The sequence below is a fragment of the Lampetra fluviatilis genome, chromosome 59 (assembly GCF_964198595.1).
Source record: "Lampetra fluviatilis chromosome 59, kcLamFluv1.1, whole genome shotgun sequence".
Classification (NCBI taxonomy): Eukaryota; Metazoa; Chordata; class Hyperoartia; order Petromyzontiformes; family Petromyzontidae; genus Lampetra; species Lampetra fluviatilis.
Window position 1 is genome coordinate 2,058,147 of NC_136333.1, and position 26,550 is coordinate 2,084,696.

At 54.1% G+C, this 26,550-nt stretch overlaps 1 protein-coding gene across 5 annotated transcripts; it reads right to left on the reverse strand.

Annotated features, from left to right (window-relative positions):
- Nucleotides 1-261: 261 nt before the first annotated feature.
- Nucleotides 262-26,357, reverse strand: LOC144950765 (PC4 and SFRS1-interacting protein-like). 5 transcript variants are annotated; one of them, XM_078880844.1, is made up of 16 exons: nt 26,146-26,356; nt 23,447-23,523; nt 21,414-21,558; nt 20,066-20,239; nt 19,258-19,368; nt 18,152-18,226; nt 15,483-15,558; nt 13,586-13,658; nt 12,145-12,445; nt 11,466-11,581; nt 10,444-10,508; nt 8,583-8,653; nt 7,838-7,939; nt 6,743-6,998; nt 5,609-5,726; nt 262-4,002 (listed from the first exon to the last, which is right to left on the reverse strand). In XM_078880844.1, exons 1-16 carry the CDS (start codon nt 26,218-26,220, stop codon nt 3,927-3,929), a joined length of 1,911 nt encoding a protein of 636 aa, XP_078736970.1. In that variant the 5' UTR covers nt 26,221-26,356; the 3' UTR covers nt 262-3,926. The 5 variants fall into 5 exon arrangements, with proteins under 5 accessions (XP_078736970.1, XP_078736969.1, XP_078736973.1 ...); XM_078880843.1 differs by having other exon boundaries at nt 18,152-18,229; XM_078880847.1 differs by lacking the exon at nt 26,146-26,356 and adding an exon at nt 25,374-25,458 and having other exon boundaries at nt 18,152-18,229.
- Between the last annotated feature and the right edge of the window lie 193 nt (nt 26,358-26,550).

Below are 26,550 nucleotides of genomic sequence, written 5' to 3' on the forward strand. Positions count from 1 at the left end.
GATCACGTGGATGTCAGAATCACCGGAGCAACATATTTGTTCGGTTTAAGCACGCGACTTGTAGTCAACATTTCCAAGAATAGCAATGTACAAAATGAAATAAAAATTTATAAAAAAAAGATTATAAAAATGTATTAATTTAAATTTAATTTTTTACCTACGTGACTTTACCGAAAAAACTAAGCGTATGAATCCTTGCAGTCACCAAAGCTTCAAATCTAGAAGCAATGTACAACTATTTTTAGATGATTCATTTGGGCTCAAAGGGAAAAAAAATCTGAGGTGTGTAGTTAATCCGCAAATCGGGGAAAACCGCACACAGGTTATCGAGAGTCTACTGCATTGCCCTTTGCGTTAAGCAGTGTCCCGTCGTTTAAAGCTGGGAAGGCTTTTGCCAACAGCATCTGGAGGACACCCGCAGAAGCTCCAGGATTGCGCAATTCGTTTTTGTGGGATGGTTGGCGACGGCCTGGGGAGAAAACTGATTTTTTTTTCCGAACAATCGTAATCGAACATATCGTCGTTTATTGCAAAACACAATCGGAGGTACGGAATCACGGCAATCGTCTCGGGGGGGCGTTGTGGACGCTGGCTCGCGCTCCCAATGCGGTGGAAAAACGCTCGATCCTGTCCGTCCCCGCCGTCAACTACTTGTAACCCTCAACAATCTTTCTCCGTCACTCTCGTTCAGCGACAACTCCCCTATCTTCCGCCCCTTCTCACCAAGGCCGTAGCAATGGAGTCAACATTGGGGGGGGGGACCAAATCTTCCAGAGGGTCTGGGGTCCCCCCCCCCAGAAAAAAAATCTAAATTTTAAAAACGAATTTCCTGCCATTTCCCGCCTAAAATATTAAAAAATTCACTAACAAATAGGATCGACTTTTTATTTACCGTATTTTTTACAATAATGTCTAATAGTGTATTGTATTACATTGCTCTGTTTTTCTGTTTTACATTTTCTTGTTTCATTGTATGTAATGGCAGAGATTAGGGATTCATAAAGTACAACCATAACCACAATCATATGAACATAAATCTATTTGATAGCAATATATTGGGGGGGGGGACATTTTGAGCATATTTGATTATTGGGGGGATGTGTCCCCCCCCCCAATATATATTATAAATACGGCCTTGCTTCCCATCGATCTCGCGAATTTCACCTTCTAAAAAAACGACTCCATCAGTTCCTCCTTTCCTTCACCCCCCCCCCCCACCGTTTCATTGGCTCACGCTCGATGCGGAACCGTGGCGGGTGGCAAGGGTGCGGGTGGTCGAGACGTAAACCCAGCGAGGCCACGCGCGGCTCACGCCGCAATAAACTGGCTCAAGAGTCGATGGCTTCGTCCCGGCGTTTGGCAGAGTTTGACGGAATTCCCAAGGTACGTTACATTCAAGTCTTGGGGTGTCATTTGGAAGCGACGTTGATATTAAAAAAAAAAATTCTTTAAAAAAAACCTCTTAAAACACACACACACGCACGCAGACACAAAAAAACTATTGCAGATTTCAGCAAAGCCCTGAACAATCCTGGAAGCTAAAAAGACATACATCCCACGTCCGACGTCGCGAGGTGCCAGTTAAACTATGGATGTCGCAAGCCTGCCGCTGCACCCTCCGACGACCCGAACCAGCTCGCGCGCCCCTAATGCCCAGCACGGCCTAAAAACTACAATGAAATTGGATAAAACCATTACAAGATCACACAAATTATCTGGGAACGCTGCTGCGTTGGCGGTGGTGCAGACAACAACACTCAACACGTTCATCAATAACACTGTGGTCTCAAAGGACATACCCAGGTGGTTATGGGTGAACTAAAATGACTGACATAGGCACCACCTCACTGCATTTTAGCCGCCTGGCGCTCCGCTCGTTGTTGTGAGCGTCGCCCCTTTTCCCTCTGCTGTTGTTGAAGGGCCGACTGCCCCCAACTGCCCAGAAGCAGCGTCCTTCACGAGCCTCTTCCAGAGGCCACATGGACACCGCTGGTACCGGTCATCGGCAAGTCCGAATGAGAATCTTTAGCCTGCAGGAATCCGATGAGCTATAAAGCTCTTTTTTTACATATGTCCAGTCGGCTCCACATCCTCCTGTACCACATCAGCGCATTTCTTGTCGAGCCCAAACCGTGCCCGTTAAGCTCCCTCTATCTGGCCAAACAGAAGTTGCTTGGGCATTCAGCGGCTGGGCATGTGAGCTACATGACTCAGCCAATGCAGCCTTGCCTAAAAAAGCCGATGGGACTGTCCAGATCGTTTCATGATCTCTGTGTGAGCTCCTCACATAATCCAGATCGTTTAAGCCCGGGATGGATCGAAGGCAGGTCAGCCTGAATTTTTCGAACTGCTGCAGATGTTATTTTAAAGGGCTCCACGTTTTGCAAGCATGGAGAAAAGGGAGGGCATAACGGTGACCGAGAAGATACGGAGCTTCGTATGGTGCGAAAGGCCAGGCAGTTTCCACACAACATTAGAGAGCTGATGACAAGACAATGCCACTCGACTGATTTGGAGATCTCTGCTGCCAAACCAGAGTTGGTAATGACACTGCCCAGGTACAGGAACTTCTCCACAACTGCCCCAGTACTCATGGTGAGTTGAGGGGTGGGGGTATGAAACCAACATAAAACACCCAGGCTCCCACGTTCAGCAGTGATGTCTCCAACTCAAGGGTGAGCAGGAATTACCAGATCAGCAGCGTACGTAACATGGTTGACCGGATGGGAGCCATCCCTTGACAACACCGGTTATCAATCAGGCTCCCATTGTATCTGTGCCAGACACTAATTCCTCTGGTATAGCCATGAAAAGCGTATCGAACTATGTTTAAAAATATGTTAAATAGTGTAGGGGCCAGAGTACATCCCTGTCGCACCCCAAGTTGAATAGGGAATGGCTCCTACACGCAGCTTTACCCAGGTCCTTAATGATTGTGAGCAGTCAGGGACCCTGAGAGCATGAAGAACCCAGAGCCCCGCTCTATTGATGCCATCATAGGCCTTGACCAGGTCTATGAGGCAGAGATGTAGGTTCTGCTGAAATTCTCTACACCATCACCACCAACGCCAGCATGACTTGTCATTTCATTTTGCTCGCAGTGAGGTCAAGGGCTGGGGCACATAGATAATAAAATTAACGTCCCTTTATCATGTAAATAGGTTCAATAATACTTAACATGTTACGCAACCGGCCCCGTTTTTTTCATATTTGGCGTATTTATTTCCAATGTTATTCTAATTGCACCGTCGGTGTCACGTCAATAATTCCTTCCCCCGAGCGATTTCCAGCGCGGCTCGCGGATTCCACGCCGCGCCGTCTGCACCGAGCAGGAGGGCGCGGCGCGGACGGCGTCGAGCCACGGGGGCCGCAGGGTGGCAGCACGCAGGGTGGCGGCACCACGCAGGGCACGGTACAAGGCACGCGACGAACGAAGCCACCCCCGACAGCGGTGGACCCTACGAACGCGCACGACTGCAGGCCTCCGTTCACTGGACGGACGAGTTTCTCGTCGACCCGGCCCGTTCGCGACAACGTCCCCGCGCTGGAGCTCGTTTGTAGGGTTCGGCGGTTCCCCCCCCCCACCCGCACCCGGCCCCTGCGACCCCGAGAGCCCCAAGGTTACCGCGAGGGTGCTGGTCGCTTCTCCTCGAGCGCGCGCTCGGAGCCACGAGCAGTGGAATCGTTATGCCCCGGAGGTGGCGCGGACGCGGTGAGGGTGCGGCGAGTGCGGGGCGTAAGTGCCAGGAGATCGTCGAGGGTGAGGGTACAAGGGTGCTGGGTGAGGGTGTGAGTGCAGGGTGTGTGTAGGGGTCACAAGGTGAGTCAAGGGTGACGGGGTGAGAGTGTACAGGGTGCTGCAGAACTGCAAGTGCTTCTCGTGGGGTCAGGGGTCAGGGTTAAGGGTAAAGGGTCAGGGTGGCAGCTCAGGCTTGCGTCGCTCCTCCCTCCGTGGCGTCTTTGACCCCGGGCAGGGTCCCCGTGCCATCGTCCGCCACCGCACTGTGCACACGGAAATTGGCACGCGGGAATCGGCACATGAGACACGGGAGTGGGCACACATGAATTGGCGCACAGAGAGCGGGGTACCACCACCGTCCTTGACGCACCGGGCTAATTCAGGGACGGCGTGACCCGTAATTATATCCGCTTTTGTTTCACAAGCAGCTGTGTCATTTTCATGATGTAAAATGTTAATAGAGATATGTATGTTTAACACGTAGGGCTTTTGCGACCAATATCGATAATCCATGATTTTGTTGGGTTAGGTCAGGTAAATATATAAATGTGTCGTTAAATCCGCCACCACCCGACACAGCCAACCAGTAAGGTTTGTCACGTAAACAGAACGTGCCAATTAGTTACTAGTACAGCACACCGGTTGTGTGTTGGAGAGCCAAGCCACAACATTTACAATCTGAGTACGACGTTTTGCCAGTAATTCCAGGTAGCATCATCAGACGACAGCCAGATTTATCTGGCTTATGCGATCTAACCCAAAAAAAAAACCTTATATTATAGAGATATGTATGTATACCACTGAGAAACCACCAAAAAACCATGAGCCCATTCCCAAACGCACAATCAAACGCTACGGTAACGACTGCGCGGAACGGACGGCCTAAGCTGCCCGCGTGGCACGCAGTGTTCCGGCGCAGTGCGGGGACGCGGCTCATGGCAAGGCGGCGCCACTGTCCACCCCCGCTTGTCCATTCTTTGAGGTTCGGGAAAGTGAGATTATTTTTCACTGATTCGGGGGTCCCTCAACTCCCCCACAGAAAGCCCCATCGCACGCATGGAGCACACACGGTGAGCCCGCCCACGTTATAGCCGAGGACACACGCGGTGATATTATCACAGCGTCAAGGACGCCAAAGGTCAAACCGTTATTGATTATTAAATTCTACCGTCGTGCGCAGTAAAACGTGGGTTCAGCCATTTCATTTGGCCACCGGAGGTTGCCCATTGGCTGATCGCTGTTACGGGGGACACGATCCTCATTGGTCAAGCCGAGGCGGCCACTCACGATCGATGGTCCGCTTTGACCGGCGAGCGTTCGATTTGGCCGGCGAGTTCAATCGGGAGCGGGAGTTGTTTGAGACGGGAACGGCTGGGACGGGGGTCGGCAACCGACGGCTCCGGAACTGCGTGCGGCTCTTCAAGGACTGCCGCTTCGTGGCCGTTATTTATTTATTTATTCAAGAACGCCGCCTCGTATTCACCACGTGCATCAACGGCTCTTGAAATATCGAGTTGTAGTTTTTGACCGAATTCGAAAGAAATGGCTCTTCTTGTTCTTTTGGTTTGCCGACCCCTGGACTGAAAGAAGCCTCGGGAAGGAGGAGTCTGGAAAGGATGTAAGGGATGGGCGTGGAGAGCTCGCGGTCAGCCGAGCTGGAAAGGCTGCTGCTGCTGCTGCTTACTTCCGGCTCAGCTGCAGAAAACTCAGCGACCGCCAGATGTAACGTGTGGGTACGGCGACGCTGCTGCTGCCGCTGCTGCATAAAACTGTGCGCTCAAGCGATGCCACCTGGAGTGGTGACGAAGGTGCGAGATCACGTCCGGGCCCCTCACGGACTCCGCCAGCGCCACCCAAACTCGCGCACACCTCTCTCCGAGCCGCGTCTCCTCTGCTCCGTCCGCCGCTCCATCTCCGTTTTCGACGTCCCTGGGCGCCGGACCTCGCCGCTCGCCCCAGGCCCTGCCGTGGCCCCTCCGGCCCTTCCCTTGGGACCGCGCACGCCAACGCGAGCCTTCGGTTAGCGCGAGGGATTCGTCCGCGGCTTGAGACGCATGTGTTGCGGTGGCGTGGGCCGAGCGGTTGGGCGTTGGGCCGCTTGTCGTGGAGGTATTGTGGTTCGAGTCCGGCGACCGCCCAGGTTAATGCTGCCTGAATGAACGAACTAATGCGTGGGAACCATTATGCTTCACTGTGGACGTTGCCAAGTTCCCGGAGGCATCACGACAAAAAAAAGTAGGCCTTGCGTGCAAGTGTCACAGGTAAAATTAGACAACAATGACCCACGTATTTGCCAATTGGGTATAACCGCGGAGAAACATTGCCCCCATACTGGCAGACCATACCCATCTGTGAATCATTGTGCCTTCCCTTGTGATGATAGCCTTGTGCTATAAGAATGGCACAAATACCAAGTGTATTAAATTATTGATGACCTATTCTCAAAACAACCCCGTCTGGCCCACACCACCGCCAAGCCACACAAAAGATCCCCCGTGAAGCCTTTGACAGGCTGTTGGGGGGAAATGCTGTTGGGGGGAAATGCCGTACGCACAAGGGGGTGGGTGGCCAGCACCACGCCCTACTGCTTTTGTCTCCCCATGACGATGTTTACACACTGCACCAGGTCGTCATTGAAGGCCGAGTCGACCTAGGAGAGTCCTGTTAAAATATTCGCGGTCACTGTTAAACACAGAACTGCTTCTTGTGTTTCGGTTGTTGTCCTTCCCCTGCACGTCCGATTATCACGATTGGCTATGTACGGTGCGAAAGAAGTTCAACATTCATACGCACATCACGAGCGGGAATCGAATGTGGGTCGTTGCCGGGGTTCTTAGCCCCGCGGCACTGACCACTCCGCCACCACTACAAGCGACACCACATCACTCCGTCGCGTCACCACGACACTTCGCCACCCTCCCCCCCCACATCCCAACCACGACGCCACAACATCACGGCAACCGCCGTCACAACACGCCACCACGTGTCGCCCACGTCGCTCACCTCTACGGTCGCCGCGCCCGCCCCGCGCCTCCCGCGCCGTAGGCCGCGACTGTTGTTTGTCGTTACTGGCGGGCGTGGGGTGGGGGGCCTCGTCCGCGGCGGGGGTGCTAGGGGGGGCGGGGGCTGGCGGCGAGGGGCTGTGGGGGGCGTAGATGGGGGAGCTGCCGTCCTCCTCCGCCAGGAACATGGACTTGAACTTGTGGTAGATCATGGCGGCCTTGTGCATCACGTCCTCGCTGGCGCGGTAGTTGCGGATCTGGGGGTGGCACGGGAGAGGCGTCAGGCCGGCTCTGTGCCAAACCACATCCAGTTCGGGTTCAAAGTTGATTCAGCTTAACCAGGCGAGAGCTCACGAGAACTGAACGAGTCTCAATTGCACGAGTGAGTGAGTGATTGGGTGTGGGTGGGTGGGTAGGTGAGTGAATGAGTGGGTAAGTGAGTGGGTGGGTGGATGAATGAGTGAGTAGGTGAATGGTTGGGTGGGAGAGTGAGTGATTGGGTGAGTGTGGGTGGGTGGGTGAATGAGTGAGTGAGTGGGTGAGTGAGTGGGTGAGTGGGTGGGTGGATGGATGAGTGAGTAGGTGAGTGGTTGGGTGGGAGAGTGAGTGGGTGAGTGGGTGGATGGATGAGTGAGTAGGTGAGTGGTTGGGTGGGAGAGTGAGTGAGTGGTTGAGTGGGTGGGTGGGTGGTGAGTTCAAGTTGATAGGTTAACCAGGTGATAACGCAGAGAGACAAGGTTAAGTCTAATTTGCAACAGTAACCTGGGTCGCCGAAATGACGAAAGCACCCTCCACACTTGCCTGACGACTGCTAAACGTGCCCCACCACGTGACGCACAGAGCCTACGTGGCCGAGCGGGGTGCGCGAGCCACTCCGCGTCCTACCTAACGCAGCGTTCAATAGGAGCTCACACGTCCGTTTCGGAGTGGCGCCTGGTTAAACTCAACCAACTTGGAAGGATCGACAGAGACCGTACGACGACTGCGATGGCTGGGTTGTAACGGCGAGTGGCGGGGGGCAAGTGGGGGTTGGAGGTTGTGGTGGCGGGGATCAGCAGGTCCTGTGGGGGGCAGCTGGGGGGCTGGTGGGCCTCACCTTGCGCAGCATGGCCACCACCTCCGTGTGCTTCTGCAGGTGCTGTAGGCTGAGCTGCAGCGAGTTCAGCTCATCCAAGTACTCGAGACACCGCTTGGTGTCCTGCACACGCGCACACGCACACACAGAGTGCCTCCGTATAGCTCACACAGTCTGTTGGGGCAAGCGCTGTGAAGCGTAGGGGGCGATGTTTACACACCGCACCGTTTGAGGCCGAGTCGTTCTAGGGGAGGCCCAGAACCGGTTCAGATAATGGTCACTGGTGTTGGCTGCGGGCGGGAATCAGAACTCGGCTTTCCGGGTGCATAACACAGTGCGCTAACCGTCAGCATTAGCCCCCTGCCTGAACGGGTGAGAGCCTGAACCAGGTGAGAGCCTGAATGAGCGCCTTAATGGGTGAGAGGCTGAACCAGGTAATGGCCTGAACCAGGTGAAGGCCTGAATGAGAGCCTGAACTGATGAGAGCATGAACGGGTGGAGAGGCTGAACCAGGTGAGAGCCTGAACCAGGTCAGAGCCTGAACCGACGAGAGCCTTGAGCTACTTCTTGAAGGAGCGCGCCGGTGTCTGGGATGCCACTGCTGGTGCAGCCACGGAGGCTCTCCGGCCCAGCCAGGCCTGTCGTGCCCACGGCCGCGCGCTGGCTCCGTGATGACGGCCCTGCGCTGTGGGAACGGCGCGACCAGCAACCCACGGGGATTATTATGAATGGGCCCCCCCCACCCGCTGCCCCCGGGTGTCCTCACCGGGCTGTTGAGCTTGAGAGCGAGCTTGATGTCGTTGACGAGCTTCTGCACCTTGGCGTCGGCTTGCAGCTCTGGGGAGACGTGACGGCGTGAACGCGCGACGTGCACAACACGTCCAACAGCTGCTCCAACACACGACCACAACCCTCCACTACAACAGCAACATCCACAACCACCGCCAACAGCTACAACTTCCACCACATCCGCAACCGCCACCACATCCGCAACCGCCACCACATCCACAACTACAACGTCCAGTACATCCACAACAACTCCATCCAGTACAACCATAAGTACCACAACATCCACCACAATCACCACTACATCCACAACTACCACCAACATCCACAACCACCACCAACATCCACAACATCCACAACCACCACCAACATCCACAACCACCACCAACATCCACAACTACAACATCCACAACCACCACCAACATCCACCACAATCACCACTACATCCACAACTACAACATCCACAACCACCACTAACATCCACAACCACCACCAACATCCACAACCACCACCAACATCCACAACCACCACCAACATCCACAACCACCACCAACATCCACAACCACCACCAACATCCACAACCACCACCAAATATCCACAACTATAACATCCACAACCACCACCAACATCCACAACCACCACCAACATCCACAACCACCACCAACATCCACAACTATAACATCCACAACAACCACCACCACCATCAACATCCACAACCACCACCAACATCCACAACTATAACATCCACAACCATCACCAACATCCACAACTATAACAACCACCACCAAAATCCACAAGTAAAACATCCACAACATCCACAACCACCACCAACATCAACAACAACTACAACGTCCACCACATCCACAACATCGACTGCTTGGATCTGGGCTTCCAATGCGTGGGTTCTGTCCAGGCACTCCGGTTTCCTTTCACATGGATAATTACTCATTAATTGGCCGATAACACCCTTCATATATACAGAGGACTGCAGAGCTCGGGGTGAACTTTAGGCGCCAGCTGCTGCACTCCCCGCTCCTCAATGGTTCCTCTTCGAGCCTCCGAGTGGACCGCTCTCTGCCGGAGAGCGATCGGATGGTGCGCGGTGGCGCCCCGCTGCGAGTCGACATGGCTTTATTTTTGTTGTTGTTACTGGAAGCGGATGGACTTGGCGAGAAAGGGGGAATTGCCGGAGCTTCCCGGCGAGCAGGGCGGTGCCGGTGCACGACGAGCGTTGCCGGCGCGCGTTGCCGGCGTGCGAGATAATTATCTACTCGGTGAGCCGGCGGCAAATTTTTCCCCTCCGCATTTAGAATCGACGTCACGCGTTTAAGAGTACTTTGGCTGCTTTCAATTTCCGCGCGATCATGAGCCACTTTCTCATTGAGCTGTCGGTTGCGATAGCCGGGCCACTTCTGAAAAAGAGCCGCGTAGTTCCAGTGGGCCCTTTTTTGGTAAAAATATAAAGTGTTTTTTTTTTCATTCTAGATTTGAAGTTTTCGTGACTGCAAGGACCCAAACTCTTTGGTTCTTTCAGTAAAGTCACGCAGGTGAAAAATAATAATTTAGGATAAAAAAAAAATAGAAATAATCAAATTAAATCACGACGTTTCGGAAGCAACACAAGCTTCCGTCATCAGGTGGGACAACCACAGCAAAAAAAATAACCACTACAGAAATTTTTGGTTTTTTGCTGTGGTTGTCCCACCTGATGACGGAAGCTTGTGTTGCTTCCGAAACGTCGTGATTTAATTTGATTATTTCCATTTATTTTTTTCACCTACGTGACTTTACCAGAAGACCCAAAACAGGATGTTGTTTTTTCGTTGTCGCGTGTCACTCACCCGCCTTCTCGTCGTCCTGGGACGTCTGCTCCTCCGTGGATTCCTTCGCGTCGCTGTCAGTCAGCCTGCCGTCGCCACCGCACATCAAAGACAAAGACCGATGGCAGAATGCTGAGGCAAGTGGTTTCAAGTCAGGACGTATTCAGGCTGACACGGCACACCAAGGGGTAGGTGGCCAGCACCAAGTCCGACCGGTTTTGTTTCCCCAGTGGCGATGTTTTGCACACCGCACCAGGTACTCATTTTTAAGGTTCGGTCAACCTAGGGGAGGCCCAGGACCAGTTCAGCTATCAGTCACCATGTTGGCCGTGAGTGGGAATTTGAACTCGGGTTGCGGGGTTCACAGCGCAGTGTGCTAACAGCTGCACTACTGCTCACACCAGCGCACAAAAAGACAAAGATCCCCTGTATAGCCTCAACAGACTGTAGGGGCAAGTGCTGTTCGCGAGCACCTATGAAGGCCGGAACGAGACTCAAGGGGGTGGGTGGCCGCCTTTGTCTCCCCAGTGACAATGTTTACACACCGCACCAGGTACTCATTTGAGGCCGAGTCGACCTAGGGGAGGCCCAAGCCCGGTTCAGATAATCATCACTGGTGTTGGCCGTGAGCGGGAATCGAACCTGTGTCGCCGGGTGTACGGCGTAGTGCGCTAACCGCAACACTAACGCTCCCCACAAGTGCACACACACACGTGCACACGCACACTTACACGCGTACACATACATTTTCCACTTACATCACACACATACATCACTGCACCTGACCACACATGGGGAACACATCAAAAGGAACAGTGTCTACAAAACAGCCACAACCGACTTGTGGTAAAACCAAAACAACGGCCTTCACACACACACAGCAAATCAACACATGTAGGAGTAACTACTAACTATGCAAACAATGACAATGATTCCTGTGATGATGATAATGATGGTGATCATGCTGATGCCAATGATGATGCCGGCGATGATGGCGACGACGATGATGGCGATGATGGCGACTCGTTTCCCTGGTATCCCACCTGGCCTCTTTGGCCCGCTCCTCGGCCCTGCGGCCTTTCTTGGGCGGCTCCGGGTCTGGGTCCATCTCCACGTGTTTGCGGCCGCCCTTCTCTGCGTGCTTCAGCTTCTCCGGTTTCTACGGCGGCACCAACGGCTCCAGTTAAAAGAGTTTCTAGAGCAGGTCAACCACCACCATCAGGACCAACACTACCAGGACAACCGAAACCATCATCACCACGATCGCTGCCGCCGCCACCACCACAACCGCCATCTTCATCACCACCGCCATCTTCATCACCGCCACCATCACCATCTTTTACCACCATAACCACAAAATTCACCACCACCACTATTTTCAGCAAGGGGATGTTTGGCGAATACCAGATACACTGTAAGGTTTTTTTGTTATACTAACGACAAATTGGCACGCTCTGTTTACGTGACAAATCTTACTAGTTGGCTGTGTCGGGTGGTGGCGGGTTTTACGACACATTTATATATTTACGCGATCTAACCAAAAAACGTCTATTATGGATGATATTGGTCGCGAAAACCTCCTAAGTGTTAATAAACAGAACGCTCAAACTCCACAGAGAGGGGTCCGATTAAGGGAATCGAACCCGGGCCCCTTCTCGCTGCGAGGCGCCATCGACCGTTCACGACACTGCCCTGCCGCCCCCACCCCCCAACCCGACTCACGGCATCTGTGGTCTCCGAATCGGAGCCGCGCTTGCGCTTGCGGGCGCCGCCTGCCGCCGGGGCCTCGGCCTGCGGGGCCTTGTCTTTGCCACGCTCCACCTTGCGCTCCTTGCGGCGGGCCTGGCTCCCGTCGGCGGCGGCGCTGCCGACGCCGCTCCCTTCCTTGACGGCGTCGCCGTCGCCGCGGCCTGCCCTGCGCCGGCGCTCGCGGGCCACGCCGACCTCCACCGCCACCACCGCCTCCGCCTGCCTCCGGCGCCGGCGCTTCTCCGGCGGTGCCTCGTCGGCACCGCTCGGCTCACTGGTGATACCGACCGCAGAGACCGCGCCCGCCGTGGTGAATACGGCAAGCGCTGAACTACAGCAACTACAGCAAGCGGTGAACTACAGCAACTACAACAAGCGCTGAACTACAGCAACTACAGCAAGCGGTGAACTACAGCAACTACAGCAAGCGCTGAACTACAGCAACTACAGCAAGCGCTGAACTACAGCAACTACAGCAAGCGCTGAACTACAGCAACTACAGCAAGCTGTGAACTACAGCAAGCACTCAACTACAGAAAGCACTGAACTACAGCAACCACAGCAAGTACTGAACTACAGAAAGCACAGAACTGAAACAACTACAGCAAGCGCTGAACTACAGCAACTACAGCAAGCACCTCTGGTTAGCACGGTTGGCCACGTATGGTGCGAAAGAAGTTCAACATATATACATACAAGCGCTGAACAACAGCAAGCGCTGAACTACAGCAAGCACCTCCGATTAGCACGGTTGGCCACGTACGGTGCGAAAGAAGTTCAACATATATACAAGCGCTGAACTACAGCAAGCACTCAACTACAGAAAGCACTGAACTACAGCAACCACAGCAAGTACTGAACTACAGCAACCACAGAACTGAAACAACTACAGCAAGCGCTGAACTACAGCAACTACAGCAAGCACCTCTGGTTAGCACGGTTGGCCACGTATGGTGCGAAAGAAGTTCAACATATATACATACAAGCGCTGAACAACAGCAAGCGCTGAACTACAGCAAGCACCTCCGATTAGCACGGTTGGCCACGTACGGTGCGAAAGAAGTTCAACATATATACAAGCGCTGAACTACAGCAAGCACTCAACTACAGAAAGCACTGAACTACAGCAACCACAGCAAGTACTGAACTACAGCAACCACAGAACTGAAACAACTACAGCAAGCTGTGAACTACAGCAAGCACTCAACTACAGAAAGCACTGAACTACAGAAACCACAGCAAGTACTGAACTACAGCAACCACAGAACTGAAACAACTACAGCAAGCGCTGAACTACAGCAACTACAGCAAGCGCTGAACTACAGCGCAGGTACTTGACCAGCGCTCTCTGACAGTGACTGCCCCCGGGTCAGCCCAAGCCGGCGCCAACAGCCGGGGGCTCTGGTGGAATCACCTGTTGGTCCCCGAGGGCTGCTTGGTTTTGTGAGGTTTCTTGGTCACGGCCTTCTGCACCTCCTCCTCCTCGACTGTGAACACGACAGACAGCGGCAGAGAGGTCACATGTCCACACACGGTCGCCGTTGTTGTTGCCGTCAGCCGTGGAACGTCCCACTGCTGGGGAACGGCGGTCCGCCCCATTGTTCTCACGTTCCCTCATTTGCTGAGGCTCACATTGAAAACCACAGTCACGTAAAGACCCACAGACTCACGCAGAGACCCACAGACTCGCACAGAGACCCACAGACTCGCACGGAGACCCACAGACTCACACAGAGACCCACAGACTCACACAGAGACCCGCAGACTCGCACAGAGACCCGCAGACTCGCACAGAGACCCGCAGACTCGCACAGAGACCCGCAGACTCGCAGAGACCCACAGACTCGCACAGAGACCCACAGACTCGCACAGAGACCCACAGACTCGCACAGAGACCCATAGACTCGCACAGAGACCCACAGACTCGCACAGAGACCCACAGACTCGCACAGAGACCCAGACTCGCACAGAGACCCACAGACTCGCACAGAGACCCACAGACTCGCACAGAGACCCACAGACTCGCACAGAGACCCACAGACTCGCACAGAGACACACAGACTCGCAGAGACCCACAGACTCGCACAGAGACCCACAGACTCGCAGAGACCCACAGACTCGCACAGAGACCCACAGACTCGCACAGAGACCCACAGACTCGCACAGAGACCCACAGACTCGCACAGAGACCCATAGACTCGCACAGAGACCCACAGACTCGCACATAGTCTCACAAAGAGACACCAGAAGAGACCCATACACGCAGATACACATTAACAGAGGCCAATCCAATACAAGGTGGATATATATGGAGGCTAAACACGACTGCATCTCACGATGCCGTGCAGAAGCAGTGCCCGTGTCCATTTTATTGAGGCGGCTTCACAAATTCACACGGACACCCGTGGGCTCTCAAGAGACCCACAGACTTGTGTTGTTGTTGTTGTGGTTGTTGTTGCCAGCTGGTAACTTCCCACTGCTTGGCAAATGCCTCCCCTCCCCACCCCGTGTTGTTATCCTGCTACCCCCTGCTGTCCCCAGCTGCCCCCGAACTCCGTGACGTCGAATCGCTGCCATTGGTTCCCCATCGCACAACTCCAGCAGCGCAGCCACAACACGACGCACACACGCACAGAAAGACAAAGATCCCCCTCATAGCCTTCACAGATTCTTGGGACAAGTGCTGTTAGCGAGCACCTACGAAGGCCGGCACGGCACACGAGGGGGTGGGTGGCCAACACCACGCCCGACCGCCTTTGTCTCCCCAGTGGCCATGTTAACACACCGCACCGGGTACTAATTTGAGGCTGAGTCGACCTAGGGGAGGCCCAAGGCCGGATCAGATAATCGTCACCGGTGTTGGCCGTGAGTGGGAATCGAACTAGGGCCCCCGGGTTCGTAGCTCCGCGTGCTAACCGCTACACCACCGCTCCCCACGCACGCACACAAAGATCCCCCATATAGCCTTAACAGACTGTAGGGACAAGTGCTGTTAGCGAGCACCTATGAAGGCCGGAACGGTACACGAGGGGGTAAGTGGCCGGCACCACGCCCGACCGCCTTTGTCTCCCTAGTGGCGATGTTTACACACCGCACCAGGTACTCATTTGAGGCTGAGTCGACCTAGGGGAGGCCTGGGACCGGTTCAGATAATCGTCACTGGTGTTGGCTGTGAGCGGGAATCGAACCCGTGTTGCCAGGTTCATAGCACAGCGCGCTAACCACTACACTATCGCTCCCCACGCACGCACACACACACGTACACACATACACACGTACACACACGTACACACACGTACACACACACACACCTTTTTTCTTCTTGGGGCCCTTCCTGGGAGGACTGGCTGTTGCTGCTGCTGTTGTTGTTGCTGTGTCCTCCGACCCCTGGAAAAAAATGCAGGCAGGGCGAGGGAGTCACAAGGGATCACGCGGGGCATAAACAAACACGCAGGTGGATAAATCAAAGCACCCGATTACGGTGCCACATTGCAGGAGCATCTGGATATCAGCACACGTGGCATTGGAAGCAAGGCCGCTTGTGCTTAAATCAGAAGTCGTGTGGCTTGCATCAGAAGTTGCCCTTTGCCTCCCCCCTGCCCCTGCCAGTCTCATAATAATAGTGTAATGCGTGTCTGACGAGGCACACACTGGGATAGGAGGCGCCACACTTTATTCACTTTAACAGCAACAGCTACAACAAGGCTACTCGATACCCCAACGAGAGAGAGGGAGGATTCTTCATACCCGGAGCCTCAACACTCTCGGCTCCCGCTTCCACAGGCGTGACCATGCACCATCAGAACCCCACACCGACTGACCCACACGGTCCGAAGGCCCCGCCTCCTCTTCCCTTCCCCGAGCGTGGCCCAGAGGTCGCAACCGGGTACCCGATACCCGTACCCTACCCGATACCCGGCTACCCGTACCCGGCCGGGTACGGGTACAGGTAGCCGTTTGCGACCCTGGTGCGGCCGGGTACGGGTAGACCGTGAGTCACTGGTGAGTCACCGTTTGTCACTCATTTCGGGTAGGGTACGGGTACGGGTAGGGAACGGCTACCCGTACCCGGCCGGGTACGGGTACCCCATTTGCGAACCTGGTGCGGCCGGGTACGGGTAAGGAATCAAAACCCGTTTGCGACCTCTGGCGTGGCCCCCACCCCGCCTCTTGCCACGTCACTTCCCCTGACTCTCCCGATGGCACCCGAGCCAGCGTGACAGGCCCCTCGAGTCCCCATCGGCAGGCAAGTGCCGGTAAGGGAGCGAGTCTCCTCACAACAGTCACTACCCCAGGGACGCGATTTACGTCCCTACAATAGTAGCAATTGAGTAGAGGCGGTGTGGGCGCTTTCGTTTTCGTAGTGCAATCGAGTAACTTGCGGTGCGATTTAAAACCAATTCGCGCCCTCCCTCCCCCGCCCCCCGGCACACAATGGGGGCCTGCCACTCTTTTTCGAATGACGTCACGGGAGAATCTTTACCGTCAGCTGTGAAGCGCACAAGACGGCGCAGCGGGTCTGTGCTCCAATACACACGGAACACGCGGTATTAACCGGGGCGGCCGTGAGACTCGAGCAACGAAACCCTCTGCGGCAAACTCTTTGGATTTTTCGGTAAAGTCACGTAGGTAAAAAATAAAATAAATGAAAAACCTAATTAAAAACACGACGTTTCGGGCACAACACAAGCGTCCTTCTTCAGGTGGGGACAACGTAGCGAAAGCACAACCGCATAAGTGCGTCTCGACACACTTGAATTAATTGAGTTGTTTTTTATTTATTTTTTACCTACGTGGCTTTACCGAAAAAACCGAAGAGCATGAATCCCTGCAGACACGAAAACGTCAAATCTCGAACCTCTGCAGCAAGTGGCGGCGCACGAGCAACGTGTTCAGTCCTCGCCGAGCTGCATCGGCTTGCGGTTGCCGAATGAACACGCTATAAGTTCGCAACTCGCTGCACACGAAGCCACAAATGAACCACGATAGCTTGCCGATCTCGTCAAGGAGGATAAAGCATCATCCTCGCAGCGGCGGACTTTTGGCTAGCCAGCGAACAAAGACGGTCGGTCACCGCATCGCGCGTTTTCAGATGTGCTTCCGCGGCCGTCTGGAACACTCTTCCTTTGGATATTAGGAATCCGCTCGAGCTCTGCACTTTTAAATCTACATCGAAAATTAATTTCTTTAGAATGGCTATGAAGGAGGCCGGTGCACTAAGAGGGTGGGTGGCCAGTAGGGCTGAACGATGAATCGATTTCAAATCCAAATCTGAAACAATGCGATAAGCAAATGGCAAAGGCTACGATTTTTTTGCGATTTGAAAAGTCCTATTACTTTCTTATTGGAATTGTTTAATTTATTATTTAAACTTTATTTATTTAACTTAACAATTGTTAAATGTTTGATTGTTCTATTTAAATTAAAACATTTTAATAAATACATGTTGGAAGCAATTCACATCTTTCAATTTCTAATCCTTGCATTAAAATATATAGAGCAGTTCATATTTTAATGGTAGCTTGTGGTAATGCTCCATCACATGTTTAAAATCTATTACAAAGTCAATATTTAACTGAAGCTTGACTTTAAAAAATGTAATCGCAAATCAAATTGCAATATCTGTCAGAAAAATCGCAATTAGATATTTCCCCCAGATCGTTCAGCCCTAGTGGCCAGCACCACGCCCGGCCGCCTTTGTCTCCCCGTCGGACAGACATCAAAGACGGTCACTTACATCGCGGCGCTCTCAAATGCGCTTCTGCGGCCCGTCTGGAATGCTCTTCCTTCCGATATTAGGGAGCCACTGTGGAGCTTTGCTGCACTTTGAAATCATCATCATCATCTCGATTGACAACCTCGTGTTTAGGTTGTTGTCCTTCCCCCGCACCTCCGCTTAGCACCGGTTGGCTACGTACGGTGCGAAAGAAGTCCAACATGCATACGTACAAACGTGTATCCGGAGTTGCCTGTTACTTGCCTTCCTTCTCGAGCGGGCATCTGCCGGCCACTCCTCGCCCTGGGCCCTCTTCCTCCGCTTCCTCTGCAGAGAGTCCTGCTGAGCACCCCAAAGATTGCATCATGATGACAACAACGATCCTCCGTGTAGCCTTAACAGACTGTAAGGGCAAGTGCTGTTAGCGAGCACCTATGAAGGCCAGAACGGTACACGAGGGGGTGGGTGGTCAGCACCACGCCCGACCGCCTTTGTCTCCCCAGTGACAATGTTTACACAGCGCACCAGGTACTCATTTCAGGCTGAGTCGACCTAAGGGAGGCCCAGGACCGGTTCAGATAATCGTCACTGGTGTTTGGCCGTGAGCGGGAAACGAACCCGGATCACCAGGTTCATAGCGCAGCACGCTAACCGCTACACTACCGCACGCACGCGCGCACACACATAACGCATACCAACCGCAATTTAAAAAATCTGTGAACCACGGGACAAATGGAACAACACCGCAACAGAAACCTTAACGTAATGCAGTTTTTGCTCGATTCTTATTTGTTTCAATCAACTGTACTTTGTTTGCTTTAATAATTTTCGGTGAGACGGGTTCTCCCGTGCGAAGGAAACTCACCCTAGGTCTCTCGAGTTTTCGCCTGGTTCAACAAAATCGCCCCGAAACTTGGATCTCTGTGCGTGAATGCAGTTCTCTGTGAGCGCGCTGCTCCGCGGGTGCAGTGCTGTGAGGGTGGTGGCTCTGTGTGAGGGTGTTGTGAGGGTGGTGCTATGAGGGTGGTGCTATGAGTGAGGGTGTTGTGAGGGTGGTGCTCTGTGTGAGGGTGGTGCTATCAGGGTGGTGCTATGAGTGAGGGTGGTGCTATGAGGGTGGTGCTATGAGTGAGGGTGTTGTGAGGGTGGTGCTCTGTGTGAGGGTGGTGCTATCAGGGTGGTGCTATGAGTGAGGGTGTTGTGAGGGTGTTGTGAGGGTGGTGCTATGAGGGTGGTGCTATGAGTGAGGGTGGAACTCCGCGAGCGTGGAGCTCCGCGAGCCCGGTGCTGTGAGGGTGGTGTGAGGGTGGTGCTCTGTGTAAGGGTGGTGGTATGAGGGTGGTGGTGCCCTGCGAGTGCGGCGCTCGTACGGGCTGCGTGGGTGGCGTCGCTGGACGTTTGTCCTCGGTGACCTCTGACCCCGAGCCGCCCCCCGCCTCCACCTTGGCACCGGCCTTGTGCGCCGCTCGCCTCCCTACCGTCTGCAGAGCGACCACACAACGCAAAGCAGCGAACTTGAGCGTACAAAACAATACAAATTAAACAGGCCCGAGATAAATCACAGAATGAGATGGTAATAACGAGAACCGTATAGTTGAATCAAAATCTTTGTTCATCCTGGAGGAATCCGATGAGCTGAAGCTCTTGTTCACAGATGTCCAGTAGAGGCGGGTCAAAAAGTTACAAGTATAGGAAGGTAAGCAAACCATTAAAAACAAATTAACTAAAACTAAACAATTTTTAATTAACCAGGTAAAGCCCAGAGCTATTAGTTATTTTTGAGAAGCGACCTGGCCACAAATGATAGCTCAACGAAGTGGCCTATCATGTGGACATTTATAGCAGATGATTCGTCAAAATAATAACTGCGACAGAAGTGATAATTCACAGTCCTTGCTCAATCCACTGCTGGATAAAGTCCGCCCCGTGTCTTTTGGTCGCGGAGGTCACGTGACCAGACTGCACCCGGGCCAGCCAAAGCAGGTCGGCGAAAAGGCCAAGGTCTAGGGGGGTTATCGCTGGGCACAGATGTTGCGCTTCGACCAAGAGATCAAATCCAGATTCTCATAACGCGGTGGGGCCAACAACTTCACCCCCGCCACCACCCTCCCGCGGTCATCGACTCCGTTATAAACCCGCACGTTGCGTGAAACGCGAGCGCGTGTCAAACCCACGTACCGCGGCTTGCGTGCTCCGCTTGCGCCGTGCGCCCGGCCTGCCCTCGTCAATCACGAGCCTCCCCTCCTCCTCCTCCTCGTCCACCTCCACCTCCTTCTCCTCGTCGGTGCTGCTGCCCTCTTTGTTTTCCTTCTTGGTTTCCTCCATGGCCCCGCGGGCCGCGTCCGCAGAGTCCTTCCGCACACGAGGGTGTACGCATTCACCATCGACTCGCAAAGGGACCCGCAGGCTCAAGAGAGACACACTCACAGCGGTGCATACAATACAAGGAAGGCTTTACATGGAGTATAAGTACGACTGATTCCCATGATGCTGTACCGAAAGAGTGCGGGTGTTTATTTTAAAAAGGCGGCTTCACCGATCCGCACAGACTGGTGTGGTGAAGTACGGTCAAACATCTCCCACACGACCTGCAGAGGCATTTTTGGGGCAGCAGGGTGTGAGGTTCTCATCCAGCAGTGGAACGCCAAACGTGCCCCGGTGGTGAGATGTTATCTGCTTCGCCTGGTACGCAGGAGGTCGTTGTTTCGATCCCGACCCTGACGACTGTATATTTGGAGTTTGCGTGCCGCTCTCCCCGTGGTAACGTGGATTTTTCTCCGGGTCCTCTGGTTTTTCCCTCCACATTTAGACTCAACATCACGCGTTTAGAGTATTTGGCTGCTATAAATGTCCACGCGATGAGCCACTTCGTTGGGCCATCATTTGTGGCCTGGTCGCTTCTGAATAAGAGCTACATAGCTCAGTTGGCCTTACCTGGTAAAACAATAAATACAGATCATCGATTATCCGGCGGCTTCGGGGGGAGGGGGAGCCAAATTTTTAAAAATGCCGGATAAGCACATCTTATTTATAAATTTTATTTTTGCACATTCTTGTATGAATCATGTTTGTAGGTGTTGTTAAATGTTTTTCTGTGTTTAAATTTTGTTTGCTATATAAAAGTGGCAAATAGACTAAAAGAAATATCCTGTAAAAAGTTCCTGTATTTACTGTACCGTACTTACCACTCCAATCTCGAAGACTCTGCATGGGGTGATGTATCAATATAGACACACGTGCAGTATTTTCATTGTTAAAGTTTTATGTAGTGTATAATGTACTGTATATCTTTTAGACTGAATTCAAGAATACCTATTTTTTTGTTCACGCGCGTGGTGCCAATCGCCAGACTGGTTACAGCCTTCGAAGCGGTTTTGCCGGATGGGCCCGGGACTGCCAGATGATGTTACAAGCTGGATAATCGCGCGCCTGATAACCAATGATCAACTGTAGTTGAGCTTCAAAGGAGCGTACACGTCACACGTCGAAATGAGAGATGAGGCCGTCAACCCCTCGCGCCCCTAACCTGTGGCGCGTGGGTCCTGAACTGCACCATGGGATTATTCTCGATCTCCCACAGGCCCTCGTTGAAGCCCTTGCGCTTGCAGGGCACCGCGTACTTGAGCTTGTGCTTGCGGTACGGGAACACGTCCTTGCTGCACAGGAAGCCCCTGAGCTCATCGCACATGTGGGGTGGGGTCGGGTAGGGGGGAGCATCAATCCATAAATTAACCACAATACCTTGCTGAGCTCGTCAAGGAAAATTAACCATCATGTCCAACTCCGGTCATCCTCCCAGGGGCTTTTGGCTCGCCATCGAATAAAGACGGTGGTTACCGCATCGCGCGCTTTCAGATGCGCTTTCAGATGCGCTTTCAGATGCGCTACTGCGACCGTCTGGAACGCTCCTCCTTCTGGTATTAGGCAGCCACTGTAGCTATGCACTTTTCAATCTAAATTCAGAACAAATTTTGGATCTTATCTTAACCGAATTTATAAGCGCCTTCACTAAGGCACTTTACAAAAAAATTATGTATGAGTGTGATGGTGGAGATGAGGTGAATGAAATAGATGAGAGAGGAAGCAATGGCAAATCTGTGATACGTGAATTCGGTGAAAGCTAAATTGATGACAGTAAATAACGACAAATGGATTGAAGTGATCGCCGTATAATGAGAATATGAAAAGGGAAAAGTAACGGTGGTGGTTACGAGGGGGAGATTAAGGGGTCGTGGGGTGAGCTAGGGGTAACAATAAGTGAGTTTCGAGTGAGGAGCGGAAACTTAGTGAGCGAAGGTGACTCTCTAATGTAGAGTGGGAAGTTTGTTCCAGTGAAGGGGGGCGAGAAGAACGAAAGAGCGAAAGCGTGGACTGAGCGCAAGGAGGAGGAACAGAGACAGGCAGCAAAGACTGAGAACGTAGCGGGCGGGAAGGCGACACAGACACAAGAGTGGCAAGATATGGTTGGGGCCAAGGCCATGAAGGGATTTGTCGACTAGCGTGAGGAATTTGAACAGGCAACGGCGGTACACGGGGACCCAATTCAGTTGTGCGAGGAGGGTCGAGGGGTATGAGAATTAGAACTTCTTGTTTGTGTTAAGTTTGTTGTCACCCCCCGCCCGCACCTCCGAATAGCACGGTTGGCTACGTACGGTGCGAAAGAAGTTCAACATACAGTACATGCAATCACACACCCTCCCTTCCTCCCTCCCTCCCCTCCCCTGTCCTGCTTTGACCCTCTTGACATTCCGGGGAATTGGCATCCGTGTTCAGGGGTTGGCAGGCATTGATTTGTGACCTAAGATCTGGTACCAGTATTATGTTGAACTGCCGTTACGGTTTTCTGCGCCCTTTTGATAACCGACCCGTGTGCCGACTTATAAAATATGTCTACAGTGGAAAAATGTGGGTGACCCCCCCTCCCCAACCCGCTTCTGTCAACAACGCAAGCGTAACGAAGCTCATCCGTGCGCAACAGGCCAGAGGGGGTTCAAACCAGGGAACCCATCAGCTCAGGTGTATACGAACACAGCGTACGTCGCGATACACAAGGGGACAGAGAAACCACTCACTTCGCCATCCATCCACGGTTCGAGGTAGGGAATTGGTGCTGACTTTTACAGCTTTCGGGGATAGCAAGCAAGAGCTGTACTGTACTAACATCGGCACCAACACCAGGGTTGCGTGCCCACTGGACGTGCTATGCAAAGTTCCCCTGGCCGCTATCACCTTTAACAGCAGTTAGCGAACAGCACCCATGAAGGCCGGAACGTCGGACAAATGGGGTTGTGACCAACATCACCCTCGGCCGCCTTCCATCTCCCCAGTGCCGATGTTCACAGCACACCGAACCAGGGCACGGTACTCGTTTAAGGCCGAGTCGACCTAGAGGAGGGCCAGCTACCGATTCATGAATCCGGCTCGCGAGAAATCGAAACTGGGCCCCGTTTGGGTTCACTCGCAACAGATGCCAAGCGGCGAGTGACGTCCACACGGCGCTTATGCCAGGCTAGGTGCACCTTGAGGCCACTCGACACACACGCACACACACATACGTACGTCTCGTGAGTGCCGAAGAAGAAGATGGGGAGCTTGTGAGTCGGCGCCTTGCCCGCGCCCTCCGGAAGATGGTTTACCTGCAACCACCACAAAACCACCACGCACAGTCTCTCTATCCACTGCTGGGCAAGCCAAATTCAAATAAAACACCGCACAAACCCTTCCCCCCCACTACCACCACCACCCAACCCACCCCGCACAGCAATGCAAACAAAGCGGTGAGTGCGCGAAGGGCGAGAGACGGAACAATAGAGGCGAGCCAGGCCATAGCCACTACCGCCGCCTCGCCTACTCCTCCCCGGCGATACGACCGCTTGTCCCGGCGTGGCCGGGGATGATGATAGGGGGGGGGATGGGGTGGCGCCTTACACGGAGCCGGGCCCGAGACCCGGTGCAGCCACTTTAGTCGGGGACCCAAGAGCCGTGGAGATGGACGGGGAGAGGAGGAGGGGAGGGACACAAAAAAAATCTGTGGTGGGCGAGGAGGAGGTTGCAGCAGCAGCAGCAGCGGCGGTGTGGGTGGTAGGCGGGGCCGCCTCGGGTGCGGGGTCAGAAGTCAGCGGCTCGGGGGGGGAGGTGGTGGATCGGGAGGAGGGTGGTGGTGGATGGGGGGGGGGATTGGGGGGGGGTGGATCGGGGGGGGGTGGATCGGGGGGGGTGGTGGTGGATAGGGGGGTGGATTGGGGGGGTGGTGGTGGATCGGGGGGGGGTGGTGGATAGGGGGGGGTGGTGGATAGGGGGGGGGGGGTGGTGGTGGATCGGGGGGGGGGTGGTGGTGGATCGGGGGGGGGGTGGTGGATCGGGGGGGGGGTGGTGGATCGGGGGGGGGTGGTGGATCGGGGGGGGGGTGGTGGTGGATCGGGGGGGGGATCGGGGGAGTGGTTGGTGGTGGATCGGGGGGGGGTGGATGGGGATGGTGGTGGATGGGGGGGGGGTGGCTCGGGGGGGTGGGGCTCACGGGGGGGGTGTCTCTTAAAAACAAGGACGACGACGAAGCCACACTCCAGCCACGTGTTTATCCTAATACAGTACATGACAGTAACATGACAGTACTGTATTAGGAATGACGCCCGAAATTTCGGCCCACGTACCAAAAAGCTTCTTCAAGGAGAATAAACCCAAGGCATGCAACGGTAGCTTTGGGGGGAGGGGGGGCGAGAATTGAGCGACATTTGAAGCTCCCTGCTCAGAAAGGGTTAAGACATTATCATCTTTCTGCCGAAACGTCACCCACCCACACGCACAGAGGGCCTCGTTCCGAGTCAGTTCCCGAGAGAAGCTGTCCAGCACATGGAGGAGCGCGAACGCGAAGCGTCAGACAGAATCGGAACATTTCTGTATGCTGGAGGAATCCGATGACCTATATAGCTCTTGTTTGGTTTTAACCGATGTCCCAAGTAGGGCGTAGTGGCTACAAGCACGCACTGAAGAGCAATTGGTAGCAAGACGCATTTAACCATCATGTCAACAGGTGGACTTCTCCACAAATCTGGCAGTCGCCTGATGAAGCTGGTTGTAATTACTGGCGAAACGTCGTACTCGGATTGTAAATGTTGTGGCTTGGCTCTCCAACACACAACCGGTTAGTGCTGTACTAGTATACTACACTATACACTGCACTATACACTACAGCTGTACTAGTATAGTACACTATATACTACACTAGTGCTGTACTAGTACACTACACTATACACTACTATACACTACACTACACACTAGTGCTGTACTAGTATAGTACACTATACACTACACTAGTGCTGTACTAGTACACTACACGAAACGTGCGACCAAGAGCGGCCAGCGCCCCTAAAAAAGGGGGGCTGGCGAGAAGAACAAAAACGCGTGCCCCACGGAAGGGGGAGACGTCTCGGCGAGGGAGACTCGAGTCGCGGACCTAAGGAGCATCATCCCACGCCGCTTAACCCACCCGGTCGCTTGGAAATCCATCGGGTCCCGTTCACATTGCTCCATTGAACGGCTTCGTTCGGCACGGAGCGACACCGGGTGGCACCACGAAGCTGATCTCATGGTCCCCCATCACCACCCACCACTCTCCTGTTACCCCCCCCCCCCCCTGAAGATTGCCACCGCTTTTCACTGCTGCGGCGAATTTGACAAAACGCACCCCGGTGTACACGTGAGCTGTTAACCCTAAGGCGGCCCAGAGGTTACCCTTCGGATAACTTGGGGACGATTACCCCCCACCACCACCACCACCAACCACCCCCCCTACGGTAACTCGACATTAACCCTTCCCTGTCACAAGCGGCCACGACCAATCCACTGCTGGATGAAGGCCTCCGCCAGAGAGCGACGGAGCTGCCCGGGGAAAGTCTGCCACGATTCTGCGGCGTTAACCATTCCCCAACCCCTAAGCACCTGCTGATTTCATCGCTCCGTCTCCCCGGTGGACGTACCCAGCGATCAGTGGCGCCGTGAAGGTTGGGAGGGGGGTAGTGGCTGCGGGTGGCTGGGGGCTGTCTGTGTCCCACGTACCCTGGATCCTGTCCCCTGCTCCCCCAATAAAGGGGGCACTCCCGCCGCGTACAGGGGTTCAGCGAGCCGGCGGCCTGGCGCAGGCTCCCCGCACAAAATCTAGGAAACACGGGGGGGGTGGGTGGTTCGCTGGGGGGGGGGGGGGGGGTTCACCCCGGACCCAGCGGCGGTCTATGTTGACTGCGCAACTCAACGCAACTGACCCTGGCCGGCCAGTGCGGGTATCCCTTCATCTTGGCGAAGATGAGGTCCCCGGGTTTGTAGTCGGCGGCTGACATGGTGGAGCACGGGGACTTGGGAGCGGGCTTGGAAGTGGTTTCGAGAGTCGCCAAGTCTAAGTTGGGACCCTGGGTTGAGTCGCACGCAGACTCCGACTCACGCCCCCCACGCCGCCCTCTCCTCCTCCTCCGCCTCCTCCTCCGCCGTCTCCACCACCGCCGCCGATGCTGCAGAGAGCGCGAAACCTGACGCAGCTCTTGAAGAGATGATGTTGTTGTTGTGGCTGATGATGTTGTTGCTGCTGATGAAGATGTTGTTGTTGCTGCTGCTGCTGCAGTTGGTGATGGTGCTTCGCGATGCCGGTGCAGATTTCGTTGACTCTGAAAGTG